This window comes from Chelmon rostratus, chromosome 4, assembly GCF_017976325.1.
Source record: "Chelmon rostratus isolate fCheRos1 chromosome 4, fCheRos1.pri, whole genome shotgun sequence".
Classification (NCBI taxonomy): domain Eukaryota; kingdom Metazoa; phylum Chordata; class Actinopteri; order Chaetodontiformes; family Chaetodontidae; genus Chelmon; species Chelmon rostratus.
In genome coordinates this window covers 15,507,360-15,535,270 of record NC_055661.1, presented here as the reverse complement: position 1 = coordinate 15,535,270, position 27,911 = coordinate 15,507,360, and the positions used below count along the sequence as shown (strand labels likewise).

At 40.8% G+C, this 27,911-nt stretch overlaps 1 protein-coding gene across 2 annotated transcripts in view; it reads right to left on the bottom strand.

Annotated features, from left to right (window-relative positions):
- The window catches only part of LOC121605040 (arf-GAP with coiled-coil, ANK repeat and PH domain-containing protein 2-like), a 52,279-nt gene that overhangs the window by 4,800 nt on the left and 19,568 nt on the right, over positions 1-27,911 (bottom strand). Inside the window, exons 5-22 of one of the 2 annotated variants that reach the window (XM_041934773.1) lie at positions 25,416-25,474; positions 23,995-24,178; positions 20,771-20,815; positions 20,594-20,689; positions 16,054-16,128; positions 9,355-9,467; positions 8,773-8,824; positions 8,211-8,311; positions 7,900-8,008; positions 7,375-7,583; positions 6,317-6,386; positions 5,501-5,595; positions 4,934-5,136; positions 3,240-3,332; positions 2,802-3,034; positions 2,458-2,567; positions 2,261-2,371; positions 1,588-1,649 (exon numbers count right to left, since the gene is read on the bottom strand). In XM_041934773.1, the coding sequence (XP_041790707.1) occupies positions 1,588-1,649; positions 2,261-2,371; positions 2,458-2,567; positions 2,802-3,034; positions 3,240-3,332; positions 4,934-5,136; positions 5,501-5,595; positions 6,317-6,386; positions 7,375-7,583; positions 7,900-8,008; positions 8,211-8,311; positions 8,773-8,824; positions 9,355-9,467; positions 16,054-16,128; positions 20,594-20,689; positions 20,771-20,815; positions 23,995-24,178; positions 25,416-25,474 (2,020 nt within the window). The remainder of the gene's footprint in view (positions 1-1,587; positions 1,650-2,260; positions 2,372-2,457; positions 2,568-2,801; positions 3,035-3,239; positions 3,333-4,933; positions 5,137-5,500; positions 5,596-6,316; positions 6,387-7,374; positions 7,584-7,899; positions 8,009-8,210; positions 8,312-8,772; positions 8,825-9,354; positions 9,468-16,053; positions 16,129-20,593; positions 20,690-20,770; positions 20,816-23,994; positions 24,179-25,415; positions 25,475-27,911) is intronic. The other variant, XM_041934774.1, reaches the window with a different exon arrangement.

Sequence of the window (27,911 nt, the reverse complement as noted above, 5' to 3'; positions counted from 1 at the left end):
TTTGATTAAGATAAATATAAGCTAGGACTAGCAGGTGCTAAAAATCTATACACAGTTACATGTGGATATTTTTCTAGGCTATTGCACTTGTTGCTTGATGATGTACCATCCTCACATGGTTTATCTATATTTGAGCAAAAATCCACTAACATTCAATACAATCAATGCGATGGCACTAAAAGGCCTTCATCATCTTACAATTCAGGATTTTCCGTGACGATTATGGGCAATGAGCAAGCACACTTAATTGACTACTAACCAATACACAATATTGTCGTAACAGGAAGTAAATACCAGACAATCGAAAAAGAAAACACAAGGATGTGAACATGGAGCCCCTCATGGCACTCACCCCTGTGCAACCAGAGTCACTTGCAACTCTGTTTCTTCTGTCAGACTATACAGAAATGTACGTATGCACGCCATTTACAACATGTACAGTAAGTATACTTATTATACGGTCCCTAGAATTATCTATAGAAAAGAAAACTGTTCTAAAATAGACTTTTTTTTCTGACCAGGCATGTCACAACAGCAAAATGCAAACTTGCAAACAGTTCAAATGAGTAAACAGGCCTTGAAAATGGTTAAGACTTAAAATGGGAACCATACAATCGCAGGAAAAAAGGTACAGTAGTTGCATAACCATTAATAGGAATGTGCTTAAATGAATTCTCACAGGTCAATTCAAAATGAAACTTGCTGATTTATAGACACACACTATGCCCTTCCAGACAGGTCAGATAATAAAAAATGTCATTCAAAAGTCACGATTATTGCCAGATAGTGAAAACTGCCGTCACTTCGAGGTCTGAGTGTCACTTGGCAGTTACTGGGTAGCTATTTTTTTTTTTTGCAAAGATACTGTGACTGATAGCAGAGACACAATACTAACTAAAACATTAAAAGTATTTGCAACTAATTTCTCATTAGCTGCTATAATCACTGAGCACCTCGAAAACAGAGGGCCTCAGCAAAAGTGGTAGAATTTAAACTTAAAGGGAGGAAGACGATAAAGTTAAAAGTGACACTGTTTCTTTTCAAATTGTGCTATCAGTAAATTTACATTAGTAACAGTCACTTAATGGAAAATGTGGAAGTTCCACTTTGGAACAAAACTCTTCAGTAATGTCCAGAGTCGATGGCTTTAACCCTGTCACATTGATAAAGTCTAGCACCTGACGTTACACCACACCAAGGTGCAGCTGGGCCCAGTGCCCGGCTGGGTCGAGCTGGTGGCTGCACTCACAGTACAGCAGGACACAGGAGCACAACTGACAGAGTTCGGCTCAGCTCACTCAGTCTCACAAAGGCGGACCAAATGTCTCCTAACCTCTAATCTCAAATTAGAAATCAAACCACTGAGAATGAATTGTCCGGGTTTTGATGTATCCTCCGTTACTGTGCACTTTTTCAGTCAACTGAGCTCAACTCTGAAACCGTTACATTTCCTCTGATAAGCCTGGTTTTACAGCATGCCGCCCCTGTGTTTCGACAGTTATTAAGTTTCGTCCAGCTGCAGGCTAATAAACTCCTGCATGCACTTCCTGTACTGCATCTCGGTGGGGCTGTTGGTGTTATATTGACCTGACTGGCTGTAGGGCCCCTCCGCCTCTCGCATCTCCTCGTTCATCTTGGCCAGTCGTAACCTGGGGAGCGGGTTAAGAAACCGGAAGTGACACATTAGCCACAGTTAAGAGGTGCAGTCAGTAACCTGAACATTTAATATTCAAACACAACAGGTTTATTGCCTGTTAAGAACCGTGCCCACAGAAATACTCAGCTCTGATAATTAACAGCACTGCTACGGGCCACCGTTACATCTAGAGGTGAAAGATCTATACACTGATTAGGTAGTGACACCTTGTGGACAAATGTGGTACACCACCTGCAGACGGTTCAGCTGGGTTTCGGTTTGATAGACGATAGTAAATTGTCTTTTTAGCTTGTAATTAAATCATAAAACAGTTAATGTCAAAGAAATTCTGCCTTTTGTAAGAAGCTGAGTAATGGACGTGATAAGATACAATGAGTTAGTTTTTTTCAGAAGCTTACAATGCCTTAAAAATACTCAAAATAATTAGCCTCACTTTCCAATTAGGAGCATTAACATTTAGTGAAATACAGTCAGTGTTTTCTTGAGCAAGGCACCAAGATTCAAATGCCTGGTCGGGTTTAATAGTGTGGAAGTTCAGGCAACACTTTCAGAATAAATATTGGTAAACAGAAAAATAATGATACCAGTAAGAATAACACTCACAGTGTGACGATGTCTGCGTTGGCCGCCTCCACCGCTATTGTCAGGGGGGTTTTCTCGTCAATGTCTGCAGCATTTTGATTTGCTCCTCTTTTTAAGAATAAACACACTTGCCTGAAGCAAAAAAAGAAATGTTTGTCACGTTTTAGCTCTGAGCACAAGTTTGGTGAAGTAATGGTGACGACATGTGGAAGACGAACCCTGTGTGTCCCAGCATGGTGGCGTGATGGAGGGGTCCTCGGCCCTGAGCGTCCTGCTGGTTCACATTAGCTGCATTTTGGAGCAGAAACTCGCAGGTGACCAGCGAACCCTGAAATGAACCATTCATGCAACACATACTTATATTAGGTGTTGTGCTAAATTAAATTCTAAGTGTTACTATATCAAAAGATCAGTTGTTCTGTTCCACTGGCAATTATTTCAGTCAACTTCATTCTACCTTTTTTTAAATTTTGCATCCATGAAAACATAAGTACCATCATCGACTGATAACAGATATGCAACACTTATCACTGTGGACTGGATTGTCTGAAGCAATGCTCACCCCCTGCACCGCCATGATAAGCGGCGTCCTCTTGTCGTCCTCCGTGTTGACCCAGTTGACCTCTGCTCCATGGGCCAGTGCCTCCGCCATGTCCGGCAGGCTGCGGGCACATGAGGCCCAGTAGAGCTGCAGACCCGGGCTGTACTCTTTGGGCTCGTAGAAAACTACCTCTTTACAGGGCGATGGAGGAGGCAGTGTGGCAGGCATGGCCATGGGCGGAGACTCGGCAGCCTCTGACAAATGGGAGGAAAGAGATGAGTCTGCTAAGTGAGTAGAAACAGCTACTAACCAATAATCGCTTGCCATTCACACCTCAGACATTTTTCTCAACAATGAATACGACAATAAGTAGAAGAAATACCAAGGCTTTGCATGTAAATAGGCAGCGATGTCTATGTAATTACAGAGGTTGCGAGTGTTTTTATGTTAATGTCTCACCTGCATCTGCCAGGCTGTTATTGGAGGGGGTGTTGGCCAGCATCTCCCTGCTCCCATCAGCGCTGTTCTGAATGCCGCTGTCTGCACTTTTTACTGTAAAACAAGACTGAATCACTACTTGTGGGACAACACACAGATGTCAGAGAGAAGTGTCAGAGACAGTGTATAAAATAAGAGGAACACCTTCCTGCTGATTGCTTTGATGATGGAAAGCAAAAATATTTGGTCAGATCATCACCCAGCCTCCTTGCACCTTAAAAGCCTCTTCATGAATGTGTTGATGTGTCTTTAACAGGTGCTTAATTATTTCCAGTATGATTAGCAGAAACAGCAGGCGCTCCTAATATTTTGTACAGTTCACATACAAGTCACCAGCTGAAATCAACAGACCGGATGACAGATCCCCACCATCACCTTATGTCTCAGGTCCCTGAATAACAAAAATATGATGAGACAGATACAAACACTGACCAAAACCGTGTGTGAGATAAACACGCCCTACCCCGGGAAAAACAAAACATGGTACGCTCTGCAATGCTCTTAACATGACGGGATGGTCCATTAGGAAGGTGTCGATGAGGGAGAAACAGAGGAGTAGATGAAGGGTTGTTAGTCCACAGCCCCAAAGCAGTGAACACGAATGGACAGAGGGGATGGAGAAGCAAGCGAAACACTAAGCATTTAGTACTTACTGCTCCTGAGCTTGGAGGAGTTGTCAAAGTAGGAGAAGAGTGAGTCAAGCTCGTCAGGACAGAAGAGAGAGTCGCGGCGGGCCTCCAAGCCGCTGGCAACAGCTACGTTAGGGATAATGGGAGTTTGGAAGGTGAAGGGTGTAAATTGAGCGGCAGGGTGGGGAGTTTTAGGGTAGGCAGTGAGAGCAGGGGTTAGTCCCGAAGCACAGAACAGCCAGGGGAGGAAAGAAAGAGAGCGAGAGAGTGAACAAGAGAGAGAACAGAGAGAGAGAGAGGAAAGTAGGGTGAAAGCAGAGGTAGTTAGAATACCAGCTCAGTCGACACTGGAAGAGACAGACTACGAGAAGCAATGGGGGGCAAAGAGGGCTTAGACATATGCTGTTCATAGAGAACATACAGTATGCCGATGGGTGAACACATCTCCACGGCAGTGCAAAAATCACACAGAGCACACAATAGAAAAAGTGGCCACAATCACAGATGACACTGGCTTTGGCCTTTTAACGCACTAAAAGTTCTGTTTCTGAGGCGGTAAAGCAAAAACATCAGAACTCTGAGAAATACAAGTAGCCCATCATCATACTTTGGTGAATTATGAGCTCCAAGAGGCAGAAACTACTGAACGCACAATGCCCAAGCCATCATCAAGTGACTTAATAACTCAGTTTTCAAAATACACCATGACCTTTCCCAATTGGTAATGCTGATTTATGATTGAAAGATTTTTAAAAATTAGAGGCAAATATTGTATTTAGTCCAAACAGTGTGTTGGAGTTAGTGATATCAAATTCATCCACCTAAAATTCAGTACATTTTGTACTTTTTGTGTGATTGCCAGACATCATCCAGGTGTGGTTCAACACCTTTGAAAGACTTTAGTTGTTTGTTCGATTCTGTGAGCCATCCGTTAAACATTCAAGTTCAGAGAAGAGGGAAAGGCTACAGAAAACTCATACTCTTGGGTCAAAGGTGTGTCATGTGTCTGTTTAGTCTTCTACTGACCTGACTGTCCAGAGACGTTTGAACCAGGCCGGAGTTTTGGAGTGGGTGGTGGTGGTCTTGGGGGCAGATGCTCAGAGCTGCTGCTCAGCCTCTTCTCCTGTTTACTCAGAGAAACCACTTTGTTGCGAAGCTCCTCGTCTGATGGCCGGCGTACAAACCGGCGGTCCACGTATTTGGCTTTGATGTAGGCCTCTACCTCGTGTCTGTTAGGAAAAAGAAGTGTAGGGTTTTGTCTGAGAATAAGGTGAGAAATTTCAGCTGGCCATAAGTTTGCTGCTGCTAAATTTCTACTACTATTTATCTACTAAAACTGAGCTCAATTTGATGAAGCAACAGTAGACAACTGCAAATTGGGTGTTTAATTTATCACAATGAGGTCAAAGTCAAAAAAGTCTATTCAGGTTTTTGTCCCATACAGAAAAAAAAAAAACACTTAATAAATAAAGTGAGAAATTTATGAAGGGAAGAAAATGAGCATTAATTTATCTATTTATCTGCTTTCTTTTAAAATTTCAAAGTAGATCTTCTGGTCTAAAAATATCAATATGCTTTCAACCAGTTGGGTACCTTGGATCTCCTGGCTGTGGTTTTCTGGCTCCTAGCTCCTCTCGCCGAGCCTCATAGATCTGGTTGATCACTCCGTTTCCCAGCTCACACATCAACTGTGAAAGATGGAAAATAAAGTTAGTAATAAAAAAGACACCTGGATAACCAACCAGATAGTAAATGTATAACTCAGCTACACCTACACCCTCTACAACCCGATTCTAAATGTTGGGATGCTGTGTAAAACATAACTGTTAATCCTGCTTAACATATAATTAATTGAAAATGGTATAATGTATTTAATGTTTGACCTCATCGACTTCATTGATTTTTATAAATATATGCTAATTCTGAGTTTGATTGCATGAACACGTTTCAAACAAGTTGGGACAGGAGCAACAAAAGACTGGGAAACACCTGTCTGGAACATTCCACAGGTAAACAGGTCCACTGGTGACAGGTGATAGCATCATGACTGGGACTCAGTTGTTGTTGTTGTTCACAATCAAGGATGGAACGAGGTTCAACACTTTGTCAAATACTGTATAAAGGATATTACTACATGGGCCCAGAAACACTTTGTAAAACTGATAAAAACTCGAAGACTCGATAAACACAGTTCGTTTGCACATTGCATTCTGTTTTCATGTATGTTTTCCACAGTATAACAACTTTTTTGGAATCAGAATTGTACAGTGATTGTCAAGCATATAAGAAAACAGATAAAGAGAAAAGAAATGCGCGTACAATAAAAAGAAATTAAGCATGAAAAGGCTTTCAGTTTGAACTGGACATTCATGTATATTCGTTTATGAACATCAGTTTTTCCTCACTCACCTTTAGTAGTTCTGGCTCCCACGTATCCAGAGTCAAAGACCGAACCTTAGAGAAGTGCACTCCCAGACTCCTGTAGATGAGAGAAGCATTAAAAAAAGCACGGTGACACTACTCACTATGCTTTCACTGTGAAAGGGATAAAAGGTTAAATGCTGAAGTGTACGCTTGTCAACACATGTGAGTGTAGTTCAGGTTTTAGCCACAGGGTGGAAACTGGGGTCTGCAGATTCATGGGCTTTTTTATTAATTATTATAGGCATTAATCAAAAGATCCAGTACATGGAGAATGTAGCTTTTCTGACAGCTATACGCCTTTGGTTTGTAATATATATGTGTCTTTGAATCTAAAATGTTATTAACTAGAGGGTTACATTTTTGAACCCACTCTGGTTAGGAAATCAAGATCCATTACTTCTTTAGGTGGTGATGAGGAAGATTACTGTTTGTTGTTTTGTATGGAGAGCATGGGGACTGACCTGGACACTTTTGTGTAAATCAAAAATTGGCTTGAATGACAATTTGACATTTTAACCTGGCAAGTAATTAAAGGTTATTACAACATCCCACGCAGGCTGGGTGTTCATAACTGTGAGTTTACATTTCTAAACCCCTGAGGACCCCTTTTTCAGACAAAACATGCATGCCATGGTCCTGATGGAAAAGATTTCACATAACTAAGTCAACATGCAATGACCACTTATAATACTTTGCACCTTCACCAAACCAATATAAACTAAAAAAAAAAATAGATTCCCTCCAAAGTTGTAGATAAATAAATAAAATGTGCTGATATTACCTCAAGTCATTTGTTTACTTCAGTGTTTCCTGAATTTTCACTGCATGTAAATGTATAAGTTTGTTATTTAAGAGTTTCATGACTGTGTATCTTCTTGATTTTCCTTTCCTTTTATTTTTAACTTGACATTTTATTTATCTCAATAGTTCTTTATTAATGCAGGTCCTGCTTTTGCTGCCATTCTTATGTGTCTAGCTGTTGTAACCTCAACATTAAAAAACCCATAATGAGGATTCACTTAGGCAAAACGATGGTACTTTACCTGTGGATCCCAGAGCACTGTATGCAGAGTGTGATGCCCAGATTGATGCTGGCCCAGCGGGGGTCCGGCTGGCCACAGTCACAGCAGCAGGCATTGCCAGGGATGGCCAGGACCTTCTGCAGGGCACTCTCTCCTTTCAGTGATCTCTCCTTTGGCTCCCCACCAGAGTCCAGACTCCCTGTCGACGTGGACGACTTCCTATCCAGCTTCTGACATGAGAGAGATGGGGGATTACAGAGACATCCAGAAAGATGGTAAGGAATTATCAAGATGGGATAGGAGGAAAAGAAATTAAGTCGAACTTAATCTCTGGGATGGAACTGGGGCATTGTAGCAGCAAACACTAATAGTCTACAGAAACACTGAATTTAAACAAGAAAATAGGAAACTGGTGTTAATAACTGGTGTTAGATAATAACAGGTTAATTTAAGTTTCAACTCATGATTTATTTTGTGATTTATTTATCTGAAGTATACAGGAATCCCTTCAACTCTCCACTCAGTGTCACAGTGCTTGTTTATTACCTCGCCATCATCTCCCTTGTCGCGGAAGGCGGTGGCAATGCTGTTCTGGACGGCTTTGATCCAGGCCTGTCGCAACTTCTCTGAGTCTGCCTGCATCATACAGCTCCTGCTGGGACACATAAGCATCACACAACTGCTGTCTGCTGTATGTGTGTGCGTGTGTGTGTGTGTGTGTGTGTGTGTGTGTGTGTGTGTGTGTGTGTGTGGTAGGAGGTAGGCACACTGCTACTCCACCTTCCCGCCTTTAGTAATATATTCCAGTGCTCATTAGACTGATAGGGAGGGACATTTGACTGATGACTCAAACTTACTTGGTGGGTGACACCACTTCGAAACAGAAGCGACGCTCTATGTCTTCACAGTGTTTGACTGTACATAGTCTCAGGTCCTCCACCACCACTGTGGGGTTGTCCTGAGGGGATAACACAGAAGCGTTGGTTACAACAAGGTAAAACGCGTTGTTCACTTCTTCTACAGCAACACTGATGTCGCCCTCGCAATATTTAAAACTGATTCAAGAACAAATGAAGGACCAAAGCATCCAAATCGAAATGTTTGGCAATATTTTAATCAAGCAGGTAGTGACAGCATTCACTTTTATGACTACATCATGGGTTTGATTTAGTTATCTCCTGCTATCAGGGTGTACATTTGGACAAATTATAATGAAAAATATTTGACTGCATTTCTTCTATGCAACAGCTTTGCATAGGTATGTTTCCCATAGTTTACTTTAGCATGTTGCCAGTGAAAAATGTGTCTCACAAAGCCACAATCTGTTTTTGTCAAACCTCTCTTGAACTGGAATTGTGCTGGAAGTCAAACACATGCATATTTGATTTTGGTTACTGTGCATGGAGTCACTTGACATACCTTAAATTTCTTCTGGTAAACTAGCTGATTGTTCTGAATGGAGAACCAACGCCTGAAAAGAGATCACGACAAAAACAAAGTCACATGCAGATGCCAGTGACGCCAGTAACAACGTCTGACATCATTTTAGAATGGATGATAGCGATGCTTAGAGAGAGCGCTGATGAGTAGATTTGTTTATTCAGAAGGTCAGTGTGTCTTCATTTTGGAGTAAAAAAACAACACAGTCTGTGTGTATGAGAGGAACAGCAATCCCATCTGTAAACCTCTACAGATGAGGTGTTGAGGTTTGTTGAGTATGTGTTATATATGTCAACTTTAAAACAAACAGGTGGTGTGATTCAGTCAATTGGTTATCCTGTGACTGTGATAAAAAATTCCTTACCAAAACAAAATTTCACAGTACTTGCTGAGGTATTAAATGTAAAGCTACTTTAATATCTCTGTTCTACATTTTGATGACAGTGCTTGCCCTCCTAAATCTATAATAAGCCCACAAGAGCTTATAAAAAAAAATCCTTATCACAAAATTGAATTTTCAATCTGCACATAAAGATGCTAATTGAACTGTGTCTGTGGTACCTGTTCCATGTCTTGAAGGCATTGCTGGCCCTCTTAAAGAGATAACCCTCCATGGCGATGCCATTGTCTGCATCCACATTGTACTCCAGCTTGGTGTCGTCATTCGAGAAGTCCTAAACAAAAGAGACAAGAAGAGAAAAAGATGGAAAGGAAGTGAGAGCGTTAGAACAAATGAGAGAAGAGCGAAGACAAAAAAAGGAGAGGACAAGGTCCAATGACAGTGTAATATTTAAGTATTGCAGGTGATCAGGGTTGAAAACATTCACCATCTAATGTGTTTTTGTTTGATTTTTTCTTGTACAGAGTGACTCTGCTCACACATCAGCCTGAATTATTTTTCAGACCAAGAGCCAGACAAGACAGAAACACCAACGACATCATGTACTTACAGAGTAATAATCCCTACAATGGATTCAATGTAGTGCCTGAGAGAGAAGGTTAAATATAGATGAAACAAAATACTGAAAGACCTCTATTGTGCAGGTACATCCCACTTCATTGAAATTTGTCTCAAGGCTACAAACTGTTTTATTTTGTAACATGTGACAGGAATTACCTAGATTGTGCTGGCAATACATAACCAGTTATAGGTTCATACAACTTTTATTTCAAGGAACAAAAGACACACTCTGCATCACCAATCTTCTCATTAGTGCTATACTGACACACATAGCTACATTATAAATGCTGGAGATATGAACAACTGAACTGACAAATGTTTTTATTACGTAGGTGTATTGTTGGTGGTAAGTGAGTTAGTTGGTGTCCTCCAAAGAGGAAAGTTGCAAAGTGAGCTTGAGCTTTCATGCAGCCTTTCTCTCACTAACTCTGCCGCTGCTGTAACCCAATCTGCTGTGTTGTCATGGGACGGTCCCTGTGGCCAGTCTAGCTTTAACTACCTGAGCTGCTGCCACACTTTCCTAACACCCTCCCAGCTTTCTCAGCTTCTAGTGACACTGAACACCGTAATGCTGGCGTGTGTATGTGTGTGTGTGTGAGTGTGTGTGCACGCGTGTGTCCTTGTGGAGTCAGTTTACACCAAGTGTCACCATCTCCACAACCAATTACAGCGTGAGGTCTGTTACTGTAATGAGCTGAGGAATCGTCTTCTCTGCTGTCCTTCTAGAAACATCCAGAGGCTTTTTCTGACTCAGACTGCTCTGATTCACCTCGTCCTCCATTATGACACCAATAAGCCAAAATTAATTAATTAAATAAATAAAATAAAGTAGAATCTCAACAAGCAGAAGTGAGTTCAAATATTAAGAGCAGCATTTACTGTTGTTTACTTTTTAAAAAGCACAAACTGCTGGCATGTGACCAAAACACTGCTTACAGAATAAATAAAAATATACCACACACAAACCCTAGTACAGTAAACTTGTTACGTAAAATATGTCAATGAGATAATTCTGTGTGCTGAGTGGAAATGACATCAGTCATTCAGCAGGTTGTGACAATGACTCCTATTTCCTGTTTACATCCTGGAAAGCCCCCATGCTAAATGTATGAACAAGATGGGACAAATCGGATATATAAAGATTCTACATATTCCTATTGGTAGGGAGTGGTGGAAACTATAAAAAGGTTGAGTTTTTGAATCCTTCTAATATTTTTCTGTCTTTTTTTGATATTTTAAGTGTGTTATTTTAAAACTTTCCTTTAAATCAGATTTTTACCTCAACACAAGGAGTATATGATTAGAATGGAGGATGTAAACACTCCCCAAAACATTTACAATAATTATACTCATGTATGCTTTACAAACTTTCTGGGATATGCGCTTAAGTACAGATCAGATACAACAAGCTAATATCTACGTGTTGCAGACTCCCTCAGCGAAGAGTTCCACCTATGGTGACACTCAACAGTCTACAGGTGTATAGACTGTATGTGTGATGGAAGTAGAAACATCATCACTTCTTTCAGTCTCTATTTACTTCTAGTGCTTGACCGCATGCTGTCTCTTTGTGCATAGATGTTGCCTGTCATTACTTGGATCTGTTAATGTAACCTGAGCAAAAGCTTAAGTTAAATCCCTCTGCCCTATGATACCACCCTACCACCCACACGCACGCACACGCACACGCACACACACACAGTCAGACACAATGTTCCAACATGACATACACTGGGACAACTGCGGTTATTCTGGACAAGGGGAACAAACTGCGTCTGCATTAAGCTTCTGAACAGAAAGACAATGGAAAGTACTAGTCCAGGGATTCAACAAGTCACCTTTTCCTTGAGGTGGGGCAAAATTAACCACACAAAATTGGCCACACAAATCTCAATTTGAAATGACAATGTATTAAAAAAACTAGGGACCACAAATACATAACTCAGTACCTCAGCAGTGGTATGATGCCTGAATGGATAAAGATACTACCCATAATTCAGCTTAGACCAGGGAAAACATGACACCAGTACTGACCTCTTTGATGCATGTGTGCGTTCACTCACACATGTTCACACACAAGCACAAATATCCATACAACCACAAACAATCCCTAATTAAGACTGAGGCCAAAGAAAGAGGCATATTTAGTGCAACACCGTTGCTGTCATGTGAAAACCTGCTTGTTTCAGCTACAGTTGAGAAAGTTCTTGACCGCTTGGTGCTAGGAAACTATTTTCAACCCTGTTACATACATTGAAAAACAGGTAGTGGTCAAACTTGGGACAGCTGCTCTTAGTTACTGAAACATTTTAGAGATGCAAGGTTTTCGCCTGACAACAATGATATAGTCACAAGTTCTGTTATTATCCAACAACCAAAAAACTGACAGTGACTTCAAACCGGCAACTCGCATCGACAATGAGGCATCAAAAATAAACATGCTGCATAATCAAGGCACATCAACACAAATGCATGTGTAACACTCTCAAATGAGAATACAAGCAGAGGTGCAAACATCTACACAAACACTGCGATGCAGTCTCTTAGCGTGTGCAGGAGAGCAGAGGAGATGAAAGACTGGGGCAGGTAGGGTTACAAAACGGAAGTCGGATGGAAGTCGATGCAGTGACTCTACGTACAGAGGTTGACCTCCAAGCGCAAAAGTTGCGGTAGTCTGGTAAAGAGTGGAGCTCAGTCGCCTCCTAAAATGTCACACACAGCAAAAGGACGGCACACAGAAAAAAGAAATTTGCATTCCCTTCGTGCTAACACAGAGGCATTTTAGATATCATAGATTCATCTAAATAAAAACGGGCCTAAAGCAAGAGAAAAAACTCAAGCTAAAGAAGCACACATATAAACACAGACAAATACTATAAATAGCCATGTCAAAGAGACACTGTGTGGACATAGACACACATACTCTAACTCAATTGCCCTTCTTACACTCACCAGATACCAAACGTAGTGAAAACGGCTGAAAATCTTCATTTTCCACAGATTCTATGGAATGTATGTGTGTGAGAGTTTCCCTGTGAGGCTGTTGAATCTTCACTATCTCACGGTATCCCTGTGTAGCATCTCAATGCTGCTCCGTGTCTCTAAGCAGCCTGGTCTGTCTCTTCAGCAAACTCTCACCTCCTCCTCTCCTGGCTGTGTATGTATCAAAACTTGTCGTCACTGCCTCTCCTGCCCCTCCTCCTGAGGCCTCATGCACTAAGCGAAGGTCACCTGCATATATGTGTGTGTGTGTGCCCGTGTGTGTGTGATGTTGATGTGACTGCTGGGTTAGAATATTCAAGTGGACCGTGTAGAGGAGCTCGGGCATCAAACATTTATATCGACTTCAGACTTAACAGACGTGCACTCAGCTTTTCCCCTCGCTTGTTACTTTGTAAATAAAGTAGCCAATCCTTGCTGAATATCTGTAAATGTATGAGCGTTTAAAATGTTTGCATTTAGTGTGTATTTATGTTAAGACTCTGGTTTATTTTTGCAGAAAAACTCAGGCTATTTATATATCACAGTGTTCCAAAAGAAATGAGACAATATTTTTTTATCTTTAAGTCAGGAGCCCGTCTCTCTCTCCTGCAGCACCATCCTGACACTATCATGCCCTGTGGTCATGGTGCTGCTGCTGAGTTAAGCACACAGGCAGACAGGAGGCATACTAAGCACAACCTCATGACCCCTTTAACTCTCATGAGGATGAGGCTTCATCAATACAATGATAATGGGAGAGGTTTATGTGGAAGTGCAAATAACGTGGACGGTATGCATAGCAACGAAAAGACATAAAAAATATGCGAAAGGGGCAATGAGGAAAGGTTTTCGTGTCAACAATTCACCAGTTACTTTATAAGACTCCTGCCTTTCAAAATATTCTGTGCCAAGAGGAGTTTCACAACACTGCCAGTGTGCCAAGCCTTCACACATTTTTTAACTACTGAGGGATGAGGCTGTAGCAAGAATAAACCAGCTGGATCACCAACACCAAAACAAAGGGAGGAGCGTGTGCAGAAGTTTGTTTCATTAATGTTGGTGCAAATGACACTAATCACTAAGGCCCCATCATTAGATCGGTTTATACAAATGATACTTAATCAAATCAGCATTGTATGTTCTATTGCAAGGTGGTAATGTAGCTTGTATCTTATAAGGCCACAGATACAGTCCCTGCAACTGCAAGCACAAGTCTATGCACAGACCTCCAACCTGCTGAAGTGTCTTTGAAAAAGATGCTAAACCCCAACCTGGTCACTCACGTTAAGACAGTCTGGGGAAGGGTGTCAGCCCGATATTAGATTAAATAACATTTGTGCACTTTGACCTGCAATGCTTGGGAAATATTAATGTTAGGGACATTTTATTAGGTAGTGCAGCACTGTTAATATACCAGAGTGAGGCCATGTCAAGAGCTACCTAATCATCTGAATAGAAAAGCTTGCTTTTTCCTGTTTCCAAGTTAATATGCCAGTAAATTTCTTTTCTACTGCACTTGTAGAATGTCATACCCATGCTGAGTACTATTAACTCGCTTCACCTCATTCAACTGGAAACCTATGAGAGATAACTTAAAAACAGTTATGGGCATCCTTCTCGCCTTAAGTAAGCCAATATCAAATACACTTTTTATACACCTGTAAACAATAAAATCAACAAGCAGCAGAGAGAAAAGTCATGTGCAGTAAGGCATAATGGTATCAAAACAGCCTTACATTGATTATGGAATAGTGGGTGACATTAACATATCTTAACTACAAAAGGCATAAGGACATGTGTGAAATCTATTAAATGGCATCACCTCATGCATGATGCCAGTTTTACCTCAAGATGAACAATGGAGTCCAAGCAGTTGTGCACAATATCTATCCAACCATACAGACATGACACATGATGGTAAAGAAGGAAGAGTAACAGAGCTTACCTGCAGAGCAGCCTGAAGTGAGTAGAAGAAGAAGAGATGGGGGAAAAAAGAGCAGCAGTGGAAGAAAAGAGGAGACAGTTGGTTAGGAGCGTCTGTGAATAAAGAGCCAGGCGCGAGAGAGCAGCGGCAGTGAGGCAATATAAAAATAGCATCTAGATAAATTGAGGGAGGGGAGGTGGAGGATAGGTGCTCAAGGACAGGCAGAAGTTGGCACATGTACCATCACTGACCGAGCAAAAAGGAATAAGAGAGAGAGAGAGGGGGGACAAGAGGCGAAAGGAAAATACAGAACGATAGATGGAAACACAGGGGATGGAAAAAGGGAGATGTCTCAGAAGAAGAACTACTGGCACAAAGAGACTGAAATGATTGTCACTGATGGATAAATTAACAGACGCCCAGCAGGCAACAGCTGGGTTAATAACTGACAGATGTTGTCTGGAGTTAATGATGCCATGTAATGTACAATTAAAGCAAAGGGAAATTTATTACCACTACAAATTGTAACATATCACCCCAGACACTGCTAAGCTTTTACTCTGTTAAGGGTTCATAGAGCTCCAAGATTTCAGTGTCTAAAGTTAACAAATCCAAAGGAAGATATATTCTTTGACTTCTAGGAAATGCTCATGAGGAGCAAAAAAAGTCAATTTCTGCAATTGCCTCTTTATGTTTTATTTCTTTTCAAAACTTCTGGTAAGTAATATATCAACAAGTATGACTCATTGTGGATATTAGGGTTGGCATGGGTGCTGACCATATATGGAACAGTGCTGAAACCCAACCTTGTTTGTTTGGAAATGGGTTTCCGTCAGCAGTCAATAATGCATGGGTGTGTGGCTGAGATCATCCATAGGGATCACCTTACACCTACGGGTGGAGTACTACCTCCATTCACTCACATGACAAATGTACAGTAAATGGCTAAAATCAATATCTTAAGTACACGAATGCAACATTTCTTTCAGTTGCTTATAACACGTCATTTGAATTTTAATGAACCAAACACAGTGAAGCCATTGAGGGGTGTTGTGATGTGGGGGTAAAGCAACTGGTCATGGGGTAGAAGGTAAGTCCTGCAAGATCCCATAGGAGGCCCGAGTGCAATAAGAAAGGCTTTGTGACCAAAGGCAAGTGGATCTAACAGCCATAAAGTTACCACACACTGAGTGTTTATGTTTGTGTGTTTTTCAGGTTGCTGGACAGACGAAAGGAGGGTTGTGATGATTTTCATTCACAATTGCACAGCAAATTATGTTGTATGTATGTTTGTGTGCTAAAAGTGTGAATGTTGTTTCAGTTTGGATGTGCTTTGTACAGCTGTGTTTAAATACAAGTGAAGACGGGACTGTATTTGTGAGTGTGAGTGTACCTTTTGCTGGATGGTGGAGTGTTTCTGCTCCATGTCCCTCTTCTCTTTGGCAGCATCAACCACCAGCTGGTCCAACTGCAAGAGACAGAACAACTAATTAGTCAAGCTTACCGAACCACCTGGTCACACGTATTCCATTCAAAACAGCAAACACGGACATTTAAGACACGTTTTTCCTGTTTTGGGACTTCAACTCAAAACTACACATATTTATTGTTATTCGAGGCAGAACATGAACTCACCACATTCTTTATTTTGACTTTATCTATCTATCAGACAGGTAAAAGTATTCTCTTTCAATTGCATTTGAATAGTGTATGTATGTGTGTGTGCACTGACAGTCCTTTATTTCCCTTTCCAATCTTGAGAGCATAAACAATTCCAGCGAATAAACACATTTTTCATAGGCCACACTGACACAAGACATGCCTGCACCTCTAAACAAAATGGACCCTGATACGCAGGCTTCATCATGTGTGAAATTGGATGGGGGGTGACTGATACGCGTGTAAACAGGACAACAAAGACTCTTCTGAGCAGTGAAGAAAGCAACAAATTGAAAAAGGACTTCAGAGAAGTGCAGGAAGTCATATGGCGATGCTGAAAATGTGCCAGCTTCCCTTACAGCAGTGAATTCTAATCTGTGTCTCTTGAAATTGTGTTGCCACAGTGTGATCTAAATCAGCATGTCTCCATCCTCAAACGCAAAAAGATCAGTATCTGATTATAGGTCAGTATAATACATGTGAGTAAGGGGTGAGTACGGTTCAGAGCAGCAGTTTGCAAAATGCTTAAGAAGGCAGTGCTGTACTTTGGAGGATGTAGCAGATTTACCTGCCAGTCACTGACCGCCTCAAATCACACAAGATTAACTTGTTTCTCTTCTTCAAACTTGGCTTGACAACAGGTTTGTCAAGAGACTCTTAACTGTTGTCATGAAGCCAACCTAGTACTCTTAAATACAAATGAATGCAACAATATATAACTTGTCAACAAAAAACAACTAATTTTGATTTTGATTTGTGACCCCATTAATGCACTACATGCTTCGATTTCTTCAAAATCTGGATATGGAGACGTGGGCTAAATTGTAACAATCACGGAAGAAAAGGAGAGAAGGGAGAAGAAAAAGAAAACAGGGAAGAGAAATGTGACAGGAATGCTGAACGTGAGTGTCACGTTTACCACAGATTAGCTGCATCATCTCCTTTTTAATACCTGTGGTGGCTTTACGGACACTGTAACAGAAGTTCAAGCTAAAAGGCAACAATGGGTTACAGAGAAGCGTACTTCCTTTCTGATTGTGCAAATTTTTTGGATAGTAGCTTTTAACAGCTATATTTCACAGCAAAATAGCACTCCATTTATTTTAGGCTAAATTGACTTTGCTTTCTTTCATAGAATATATTTCTTTTGAGGAAAATGTGAAAGAAATGCTTCCAATAATCTTAGAGAGAACAGCATTAGTGAGAGAGTCGGGTCTTTTGTTTTGTTCAGAGAGGAAATGGGTGGACGGCAGAGCAGCAGGCTGATAACATCAGATGGGAAATGTTTTCCCCTGCCTCACTATAATAACTAGTCCAGTCCAGTCTATGCCATCTATCTGCCTCTATCTGTACCTGCAAAGGCAGGTGTGTGTGTGTGTGTGTGTAACTCAAATTTTGTGTCAGTGACTCATCTTAACTTTAACATCTTATCTATCCTACTATGCAGTCCCTGCTGACGATATCAGCAGACAGTCGCCTCAAAAGTTTCATTCTGCCTGTGTTTGCACCAATCGGAAGCATTCTGGTCACTCTGCCTTCTGCTCAGATCTGTCTTGACATGTAACCAACAAGCTGCATGATTCATGGAAGAGATACAAAACACCCTTTTGAATGACTATATTCACTCAAAATGTGTTCAACTGAGGCTTTGTGTGACGGAAAGATGCAAACAGCAGAACATCTTATTTTTAGAAGCAGCTGAAGGGTGGAAAAAGGAGCATATTTGACATGAATCATTACTCATTCAAACACATTTAAAATGGAACTTCAGAAGTCTTTTATGGTTAACGAGATATTTGATGCCAGATATGTTCATGTGTAAGTCTCTTGTCATTCCCCCTTCTGTATCAGTTACTGCTTTTGCCTATATATCATCTCAGTAACACATTCACAAACAACCAGAGGCACGTTACTGTAACAATTCCTTGTTTTTTTCCAACTACCGTGCGTAACCCAGCTTCCTATTTTTTTCTTGCCACCATTTTTCCTTATATTATAATATTTTTGCTTCCTAGAAGTTGTAATTAATAAAAACACTGGCAGCAAAATCACGCAAGACAGCGAAATTGCCTCCTACAATGTAGTGAGTGTACATTGCTTTTACACTAAGACAGGGTAAGAAAACAGCTTTATTTGTTCACCTCCCACTTCTGTCACTTCCTCTCACCAAACTTCAAGTATACAGATAAAGACCAAAATGTGCCAGCATTAACTTTCCCAACCTTGATCTCTTTCTCATTGGTTACAGGCATCAAGTCATATTATCAGACCTGTTGGCAGCTCCTCCACACCTCCCTGCACAGCCTCTCCACCTTCTTTAGCTTCATGATGTAGAGGGGAAAAGAAATAATCCACAATCCTCTTGTCACTGCTTCCCACTGCTCGGCCTCTGATCTTCCTGTCCTTTCAGTTTTGCACAGTTTCAAATTCAGTGCGACAGGCTTACAATCCTCACAGAGCACTTATACTTCAGTTGTTCACTGGCTTGAAACCAACCCTCTATCTCCTTTTCCCTCCCTCCTCCACAGTCTGGTTTCTAAAACAGTCTTTTGCACTTCTCTCCTTTTTTCCTCACACTATCCTTGCAGTCTTTTCAGTGTTGAGGGCTTACAGTCCATGCCTCTCCATTCTACTTCAATCACTTTTTACTTGGAGGAGATTACATTCTGCCTCTTATCCTTTCCTAAAATCTGCTTTTCAAAGTGGGTCCTGCCTTCACCCTTTTCTTTTCCTGGCACTCTTGGTCTCTCTCTGGTCCTTTCTGTCAATTTCTTGATAGTAACAGCATCAGATGGTTCTTCAACTTCAGAGTATGAGGGTTAGAAACCACACTGTTCCCTCCAATCCAATTTACAGGACCACTGTCTCTTCAGATCTGGCTTCTAAAATGGTCCTTTTTAACAGTACTTCCTTTTTGTCATTTTCCTGTTGGTCCAGACATCAGAAAAACATGTTTACAAGCTCCACTTTTCTCTTAAGATGTGCTCTCTATTCTTTCATTCTGCTCCTCTCAAGCTCCTCACTCCGTGGCTTGACTCTTCTTCTTTGATCTTGCACCAATTTTTGAGAAATATCGTCTTCTCATTCAGCTCGTCTGCTGCTTCAGCCTCAGAGTTTGTATTCCACAACCTTAAGCATCAATCTCGGGTTTCTTTGCTGTGCTTTCGCTCAGCTGACTGTCAACCCTATGAGTCTGACTGTGGGAAAACCCTTTTCCAGCCCTCTGACTGCTTTCTTCCTCATTCCTGCTCACTGTAACAGCAGCTCCACTGTGATAATCATCTTAAAGTCACATTCAGGCTGGCTTCAGAGGGAAGACTCTGTTTATCAGAGGATGCACACAGACACACACAGAGCTGAACTGCGACACAAAGATAGCAGAGAAGAGAGAGGTCATCTGGAGGTGAAGACAGAAGGTCAAAGTGCAGCTGTACTGCTCTCTAAGGATGCCAGTGGTGATGGGCAAAAGTTACATTTCAGAGTCATCACCTGAAACAAAAGCTCTAAATAAGTCCCTGAACAGGAACACTGTTTAGGTTATAAAAAAGGGTTTACCCATGACGATGCACTGGTATGTAAACTTAGCTAACACGTATTCCGCTATTCGGCTCAAAATAGATTACTGTTTGCTTATGTTTCAAGAGTTTATACAGTGTGTCTAATAACATTGCAAGTGCTGGCTCTGTTTATTTTTAAGTATCAAATTAAAATTAAAGGCAAGAAGTGAAACATAAATGGAGAGAGTTCAATTCCTTCGGACAACCAATGTAACATTGGACAGGATATCAATTCGAAAAATTTGAATAAAATATCTGAATAGTTAAACAATGAAATAAATCCTGAAACATATGATTACATTACATTTTATTAAATATCTTTATCATTTATATTAAAAACTACATGATGTAATACTGATGTAATGATGAAGTTTTACATATCACATTTTTATGAAATTGTGTGTCAAAATGTATTTAGACTCAAATTGTCCATTTAGCAAGGAGATTTTGCTGGCTGTTCCTGTCTATTTCTGTGTGTGTGCGCCAGGTTATGTTGGAGTTCTGCCAGATTTTAAGATTTGCATCCAGAGACTTAAAGCCAAGTGTTCAATTACAGTATTTCTGGACCTATTTCGTCCAAGAAAGCAGAGCACTGGATAACTGCTGCTGAAGCCTTGTGTTTGGGTGACAAATGTCTTGTTGCATACAGATACTGTCTTGTGTGTGTGTGTGTGCGTGTGTGTGTACGTCAACATGTGTGTATACTGTAGCTTGTACCTGTCCTCCAAGCAGTTTCATTAAAGGTTGTAGTTCGCTAAAGAGGTCATATCCTTGGTGAAAGAACGTCAGGTGGGCATACATGAAGGACAACATCTGTAAAGAAGAGAGTGAATATTCAGAGAGCTAGCCGGGCTGCTGCAGAGATCATTTGATGTGGAAGAAAAGTATACTCACTGATTTCAGGATTTCCGATCTTCTCTTGGATTGGAGCACATTGATCTGTAATGAACGAAAACAAACAGTGCAATTTGTATGAAGGGGCTTTTAATCATTGGTGGTTTTTGGTAATACTGAAATAAGAAAAACAATATGGAAAAACACATAAAAGCAGATACCGCCAAACTGAAAAAAATAAAAATAAAGATAAAAGATTCTGCAGTGGTAATATAATATGTGACAGAGAAATGCACAGAGAGGAAGAAAGTAGCAGAGGGGCAGATAAAAAAAGGGACAAAAAAGGGGAAATAAGGGAAGATACTGGAAATGAAACAAAAAAAAACCTCTTACGAAAAAGGCAAATAAAAAAGCAGACAAGCGTGAAATGAATCAATCTTACATAGAAAAACCACACTGTCACTCCAAGCATTTCTGAACAGTAGTTCCTGGTACCAGCACCAGGGGGAGCTCCATATTTCATGTTTATCCCAAGGATGATGTTGCAGCCTTTCTCATCTATCATCCACATTATCCTGCTGCATTCATTGTGGCCTTCTGCCTCTCTCTCTCTGCTTTTGCGTGTTTGTGTAGCACAACTGACTCCACCTCTTCAGCTAATTACCATTATGCAGCTCATCTGGCCAGGGAGGTTACCTTAGGTTAATGTTACAGAGCAGAGATAAGTTATGGCAACTTGTAAATACAGACAGTGATGCCAGCTGGCCTCATTGTGACTGACAGGAACTAATGACTGTTGTGTGACAGGAGAGTCAATGACTGGGCGTGGTGGATGCGTGTGGCTACTACTGAAGGTGGGGCAGCTTCTAAATGAATTTTAACACTCTGTCGCATGTTTATGGATTATCCTGGGTCCAATGGTTTTCCATTTTTTGTGGTTATGAAAGTAGGGCCAGGAGTATTTGTTTGGTCGTAGGATGTAAGGCCCTTTTCCTTGACAACATTAACCACACGTGTTTATACAAAGCTGTATCTCCCCACCCAGGGAAGGAAGCTTATTTTTCCGTCTCCTAGCCACAGTGGCTGGTGCATCACAACTTTTACAAGCCTCCTCCTTCTCTCGATTACAGTCACTTAGTAGTTTTGACTGGAGTAGCACCTCTGCCACAAGCAAAATTTATGAGCATTTGGTTGGTAATTGGTTGGCAAGCTGTGGTAATTCCACACTTGTTGGCCTGTAAAGACACAAAGTTTAAGCAAGACTATTCAGGCGTGGGAAATTTCAGGTTTGCAAAGTTTTGTAGACATACAACTCCCATTTATCTCCACTATGTGTTAACTGTGGGTCTACTTTTCTGTTATGTGTGTATTTAAATTTTAGACACTGGTTTTTATGTCAAGGGTGATAACACAGCATAATGTGTTTTTCATCTTATTACATTTACGTGTTGTTTCTAGGCTTGACCAAGAGTCAATACAGCAAACCAGAAGTTCAAAGTTCAGTGTTTTATGATCCAGCTCTACGTGGCAGAGCAGAGTAAAAGAGACATGCTCCAGTCTTAAACTGTCATGAATGTAAGTCTGGCTTACAACCTCTCATATATTTTCCTCTCCCTCTACCATCTTGCATGTCACTGTAAACTGTGTGCTGTATAATTAAGCAAAAATGCCACAAAAACAATCTAAAAAGAACAAAAAAAAGAAGCTAAAATTCGTCTCAAATGGTTCCTGCAAGCACAGCTGCAGAAGTTAGCAGGATGTTAAAAGTGCTGACAGAACTACCCGAATGTGAAACTTTAAAGGAGAGCCATTTAAATCAGCTGTGCTAGCTGCTGGGCTTATAGATTTCCTATAAGCAGACTAACAGGCAAGATAAAAACTCAACTAATTTCTCATAGCCAGCCCTCATTTTATGAGAGTGATTATGCAGTGGGCCACTGGAGCAGACTGCCAAAGCTATTTTGAAACCTGCTTTTTGGGTTTCTTTTCAAAATCTAATTTTGGAGCAAACTGTGCCCATACAGCATTGTCTGTTCCTCTGGAGTGAGACTCAGTAACAGGGCTGGCAGCTGCCTTATCAGAGAGCATGAAGCATTCATCTGTGCTACTGTGGCCAAGAGGAGAGACCAGCTGATGCATTCAGCGATACATGAGCAGCTTTTACTGTGAAAGGTCATAGTACAAGACATCTGCCTGGCTTTGACAGATCTAAACAAAGTATCAAAATTTAAGTACAAGAAAGAAGGAACACGTTTGCATAAGAGGAAATTTGAAGTTTGTCCCCTGAAAGTCATTTCCCACCGCACAGATAATATAACCTCCGAGGCAACCATATTGAATTTCAGCGTCTTACAGCATCTCATTAATGAAACTGTAAATCCTGACTCAATTCAATACAAGCTGTTTTCCTTCAAATGTTGGATATAATAGAGCAGCATTCTCCAAGTAGTTCTATTTTTCTCATACATACTTCCTCCTCCTCTTACTGCTGCTGCTTTCTTCCTCTTCTGCTTGTTCTCAACTGATTTTACCTAAAAATATGTATGTATCATTTCTCCATCCCAGTACTTCAACATTGTGCAATCATTTTGTTATTGACAATAACTTGTCAAACTTGGCATTTTATCCATGTACTAATTAATGTGTTGTGTGTGCACTGTGGAAAAAAATAATTGAACAGAACAATCTATCTAATCTAATGCTTTTTAATCTATGTAAATGCATATAGATGTAGTATTCCACGTACTATCATATCACCGTTCCTGCCAAGAAAACTCAAAAACTACTGCACCATTCTTCTTCTGCTGCTGCTAGTCCTGTTGATGCTGCTACTTATTGAACTGCTGCTCTCTGAGTCCTGTTGAAGAATCTGCTACAACTCTCTGTGAGCCAAATCCACCCTGATGTGGTACACTGGAACATGACAGGTGGATGAGCTTCACTTTGGATGTAACAGAAGTGTAAAGGGCTGCTGTTCATTCTTCTCTGTGCTACATCTGCATTTCTTCAACTTGACTCAGCATATTCAGTTCCACATATGAACCCATGAAAACTGTATTACTTCAGAGAAACCCAATGTAACTTTTTATGTGCTGCGAAATGTGACATGTGAATGTAAAGACATGCACTAACATGCCACCGCTACGTCAAATATGCTGCCACTCCACCACTTCTGCGCAACAGAAAACTTGTAACACTGATCTTAAAGAACAAATTTACCTCTTTTTGTTTCATTATGAGTCACTTAAAGAGTGCTACATATTAAATCCTCAAGTGAGTTGTACCTGTAAAACGTAGTCGAGGACGATGTGTCGGAAGCACTTGCGTGTGGCAGTGAGGATGTTGGTGGCCTCTTCCACCTCATGCTGCTTGTTGCGGGGAGCCTGGGCGTTCTTGATCAGCGCCGCCTCCTTTTCCTCGCTAACTTTGTCGAATTGCTTCTTGGCTTCTTTGAATTTGCGTAGGTCACTGACAAAGGAGGGGAAGGGAAAGAGGTTTATAAAGACAGCCACATCAAATTCAGTGCTTATTGCACATGCATTTATTAGTAGGGAGTGTAAATGGGGAAATCAAGTTCAGGAAAAGTTCACAAAAGTATTTATTAGATTGTGACAATAAAGGTTTTACAAATTAGATTTCCCGGTAACAGTCTTTTGCCGCTGATCACTAATCTCAAGCACTAAAAATATGCCTTGATACTTGAGCTGGGTGAAAATACCCTTAGATGGTGCCAAAAACACATAAAGTAGCACAGCAACATTTCCACACAATTAAGGGATAAAGCTTAAAGTGTTTGACAAACTCTATGACCAAGGTCAATAAAGACATGTCCCTTTGTTGTCAACAACCTTGTGGGGCAAAAGGTCAAATGTTCAAGGAAGTTATCTCTGGATAAGAAGTAACGCAGCCACAGTCAGGCAACAGGAACACACGAAGGTTAAAGGTGATTTCATAAATCCTGGTCAGCTGGAAAGCCAAGAAGGTTAACGCAAAGAAAACTATTTGTTAAAACTATTTGTCAAAGGTCTTGTGCTTTGTCGGTGCAAGTAACTGGGCAGTGCTGCTTATCTTGCAGAGGAGGAAAAAGTACTCAATCTCCGCTCCCCACATTTGTTCTTTGTGTGTTTTGTCTAAGTGAGACTAATATTTGAGTGCTGCGAGGCAGTGAGGAATTATGATGGAACATGTTTCCGAGTTTGCTCTGAGAAGTATGGGTGCTGCTGATGTGGGTGTTTAGCTCTGGTGTGCCAGGGGCAAAAGCTGCTAATCCTTATAATGAAATAAACCAGAAGGCCCCACTGTTTCCTGCACTTGTGCTTCCTGCACTTAAACAAGCAGTCTGGAATCCAGTGCTGTATCAGGAGGACTTAATGTGGAGATATGAGGTCTTGATTTTACTTAAAAATATTATTATATATATATACTAATACAGTGTAGCATCCTTACATGCCCCGACTGGGTCCTCTGCCCATCATATATAAGACCCTCCAGCTTCTAGAATTTCAAGAGTCGGCTTTCTGTATTCAAAATTTATTAGACTTTTTCTTTAACGTGGAATGGATACAAACATGAGCAAATTGTAAATGTGCTGAGGCTTGTTCTCACAGAGAGATGACACAAAAAATATATTCAGGCCAGTCTTCAAATGCTCAAATTGCTCAGAGGTATAACCAGGTTTATCCATTATTACTCAGTTAATACTCACTCTTTGACAAATGTTTGAAGCTGGGTCTTGATTGATCTCTGAGCCTGATCGAATAATATCTGCGAGGAAAGAAAAAGAAAGAGTAAACGCTCATTTCTGTTTGTGCAAAATTTCTCCAGTTAGTTGAACAGTTCAAGCATTAAACATCTCTGAGGCACTTGTCTGAAAAAGCAGAAAAATGCTGATAAATCTATTTAGCTTCTAGGCCACACAAAGTTTTGCAAGTCAGCATTTGGCACCTCTGTTAAGGAGGATTTTTGTTAACATCACAGGGTGGAATTAAGCAGCTAAATTTAAACAAACAAGCTGACGTGGTAAACTCCCCTCATAAAGACATAAACACGAGAAATGATGCAATTTGCTTATTCTTGGTAATGACTCATACCCTCATTAACCTGCATTCTTCCTTAAAAATGAGCTAACAAGGAAAAGGCCAGACAACTCTAAATAAGGCTTCAGTGAGGTTTCATGGCCGGACTAGACAATATGAGCAGTGTGGCTGGGAGAGGCCACCAGTGACAAACAGATTGAGCACTGTGCTTGAGTGGATCATGTGCTGAAACATCGCTGAGTGGCAAAAAATCTGACAGTCAGCTGACATGACCACAGTTTCCACTGTTGAGTCACAGTTGCAGGCCTACACTGTGGTTCCTTAAGGCTTGTAGGGGTCTAGTCAAGGCAGCTAATAGGAGGAAATAGTCTCCGCTGTTGACTCATGGTAGACCGCCCACTCTGCTGTTTTTTGGGATACTAGCTAACCTGGGAATGTTACAGTCTGGCTTAAAGGTGGAACTAAGGGCATTTTCAGACATGCAGTTTGTTTGCTTTGTTCCGATTCAGGAACTAATTTGATGTAATTGCTGCATTTGTCCTTTGGTTCCTTCGGGCTCACATGATTCGAGAGGGGTCCAAAAGTTGCAAACAAATGCCATGCGCGAACAGGGAGTTATCTCATTGGTCAGAAATATTACCAGAAAATTCACCTCAAAATACTTTCTCCTTTCTTTTGTTTCTTCTTCGTTATGGAGCACCAGCAATGTGTATTGCTAACTGCTTTCATTGAGTTTACATGGTTAATATACCAGTAGACATGAAATGAACAAATTTTACAGTTCTAGCAAGCAACTAGACTGCGACAAGAAAACAAAGTCCTGATGCAAGAGTTTGCTGTCAGAGATGGGCTCGGACAGGTGTGTACCACCACACAGCGGCACAACAATTACCCGTCAGGTAATGGATGCGCCACTTGTTTCAGATGGAAGGGTTGATTGAGTTTTGACTGCAAACAAAACATTCCAGGGTTCAAGTGGAGGTGAACCAAGACCACCCTCTTGCCCTGCATCCAAGTGCAATTGCTGTGTTCAAATATGCACAAACAAACCGAACCTGGGTGTTAAACAACTGGTCCAAAAAAGCTATGTGTGAATACACCGCAACACACCAACACAGAGTCAAAGTCAAAAGAGAACATGAGGTTCATGAGAACAACTATGCTAATGTTACAGATGAACCTGCTTATTTTTTTTATACTCAACTAATTGCTCTATAAATTGGCTAAGGTGACATCTTCAAATGACTTAATTTGTCTAACAAACAATTCTCCAACTCCAAAAACATTCATAATACTAAAAAGTAAGACAAGAAAAAGCAATAAATCTTCACATTTAAGAAGCTGAAATGTCAAATATTTGGCATTTTGTTGGGAAAAAAATCACTTAAGTGATTAATCTACTAAATAATTTATAAAATAAATGTAAATATAGGTGCCTTTAACTTATTTGACTATTCACTCACGCCACTCTGCAAGCACCAATACCATCAATTAAGGGTGTACAGAACAGGCCTTTTTAATATGCCACAGCAGGTAAAGCACAGATAATTAATAACAATTATCCAATATAGGTGTAACAGCTGCTTCATTAAAGGATAACTTTCGTTTTTTACAACCTGGACCTTATTTGTAGCATTAAATACGCCCATTTACTCACCCAGACAACTTTGGTGGCATTTGGAGTCGTTTTGAAGAAATTAGCCCCAGAGGAGCGGCGCGTATATCCGTATAATGCGAGTACTCGGGGCATCCATGCGCACCCTCTATATAACGCATAATCTGCGGCGAAACTCGTTCATATTCCAATATTTTGTTATGATATGCTGGCGCTATTCCCCTCTGAGCCCATGGTGGCATGTTATCAACATCCGGCGTCTCTAAACAACTACCTCTGACATGGATGATGTCATTACCGAACGCCGGGAGCTGCGAGCAGCCAGCCACAACACGGCTGACTCTGCGGCGGTCGGCTACGAATACGCAATAACAAACCATAGCTGTGCCAAACTACAGCTAAACTAGCCGACCACCGGCTGCTACAAATAAGGTCCAGGTTGTAAAAAACGAAAGTTATCCTTTAATGTTATTAATTGTAGTACACCTGTGCTTTTCCTGCTATGACAAGTCAAAATGTCTTGAATGCCATTAATAAAGAGAATTAATTG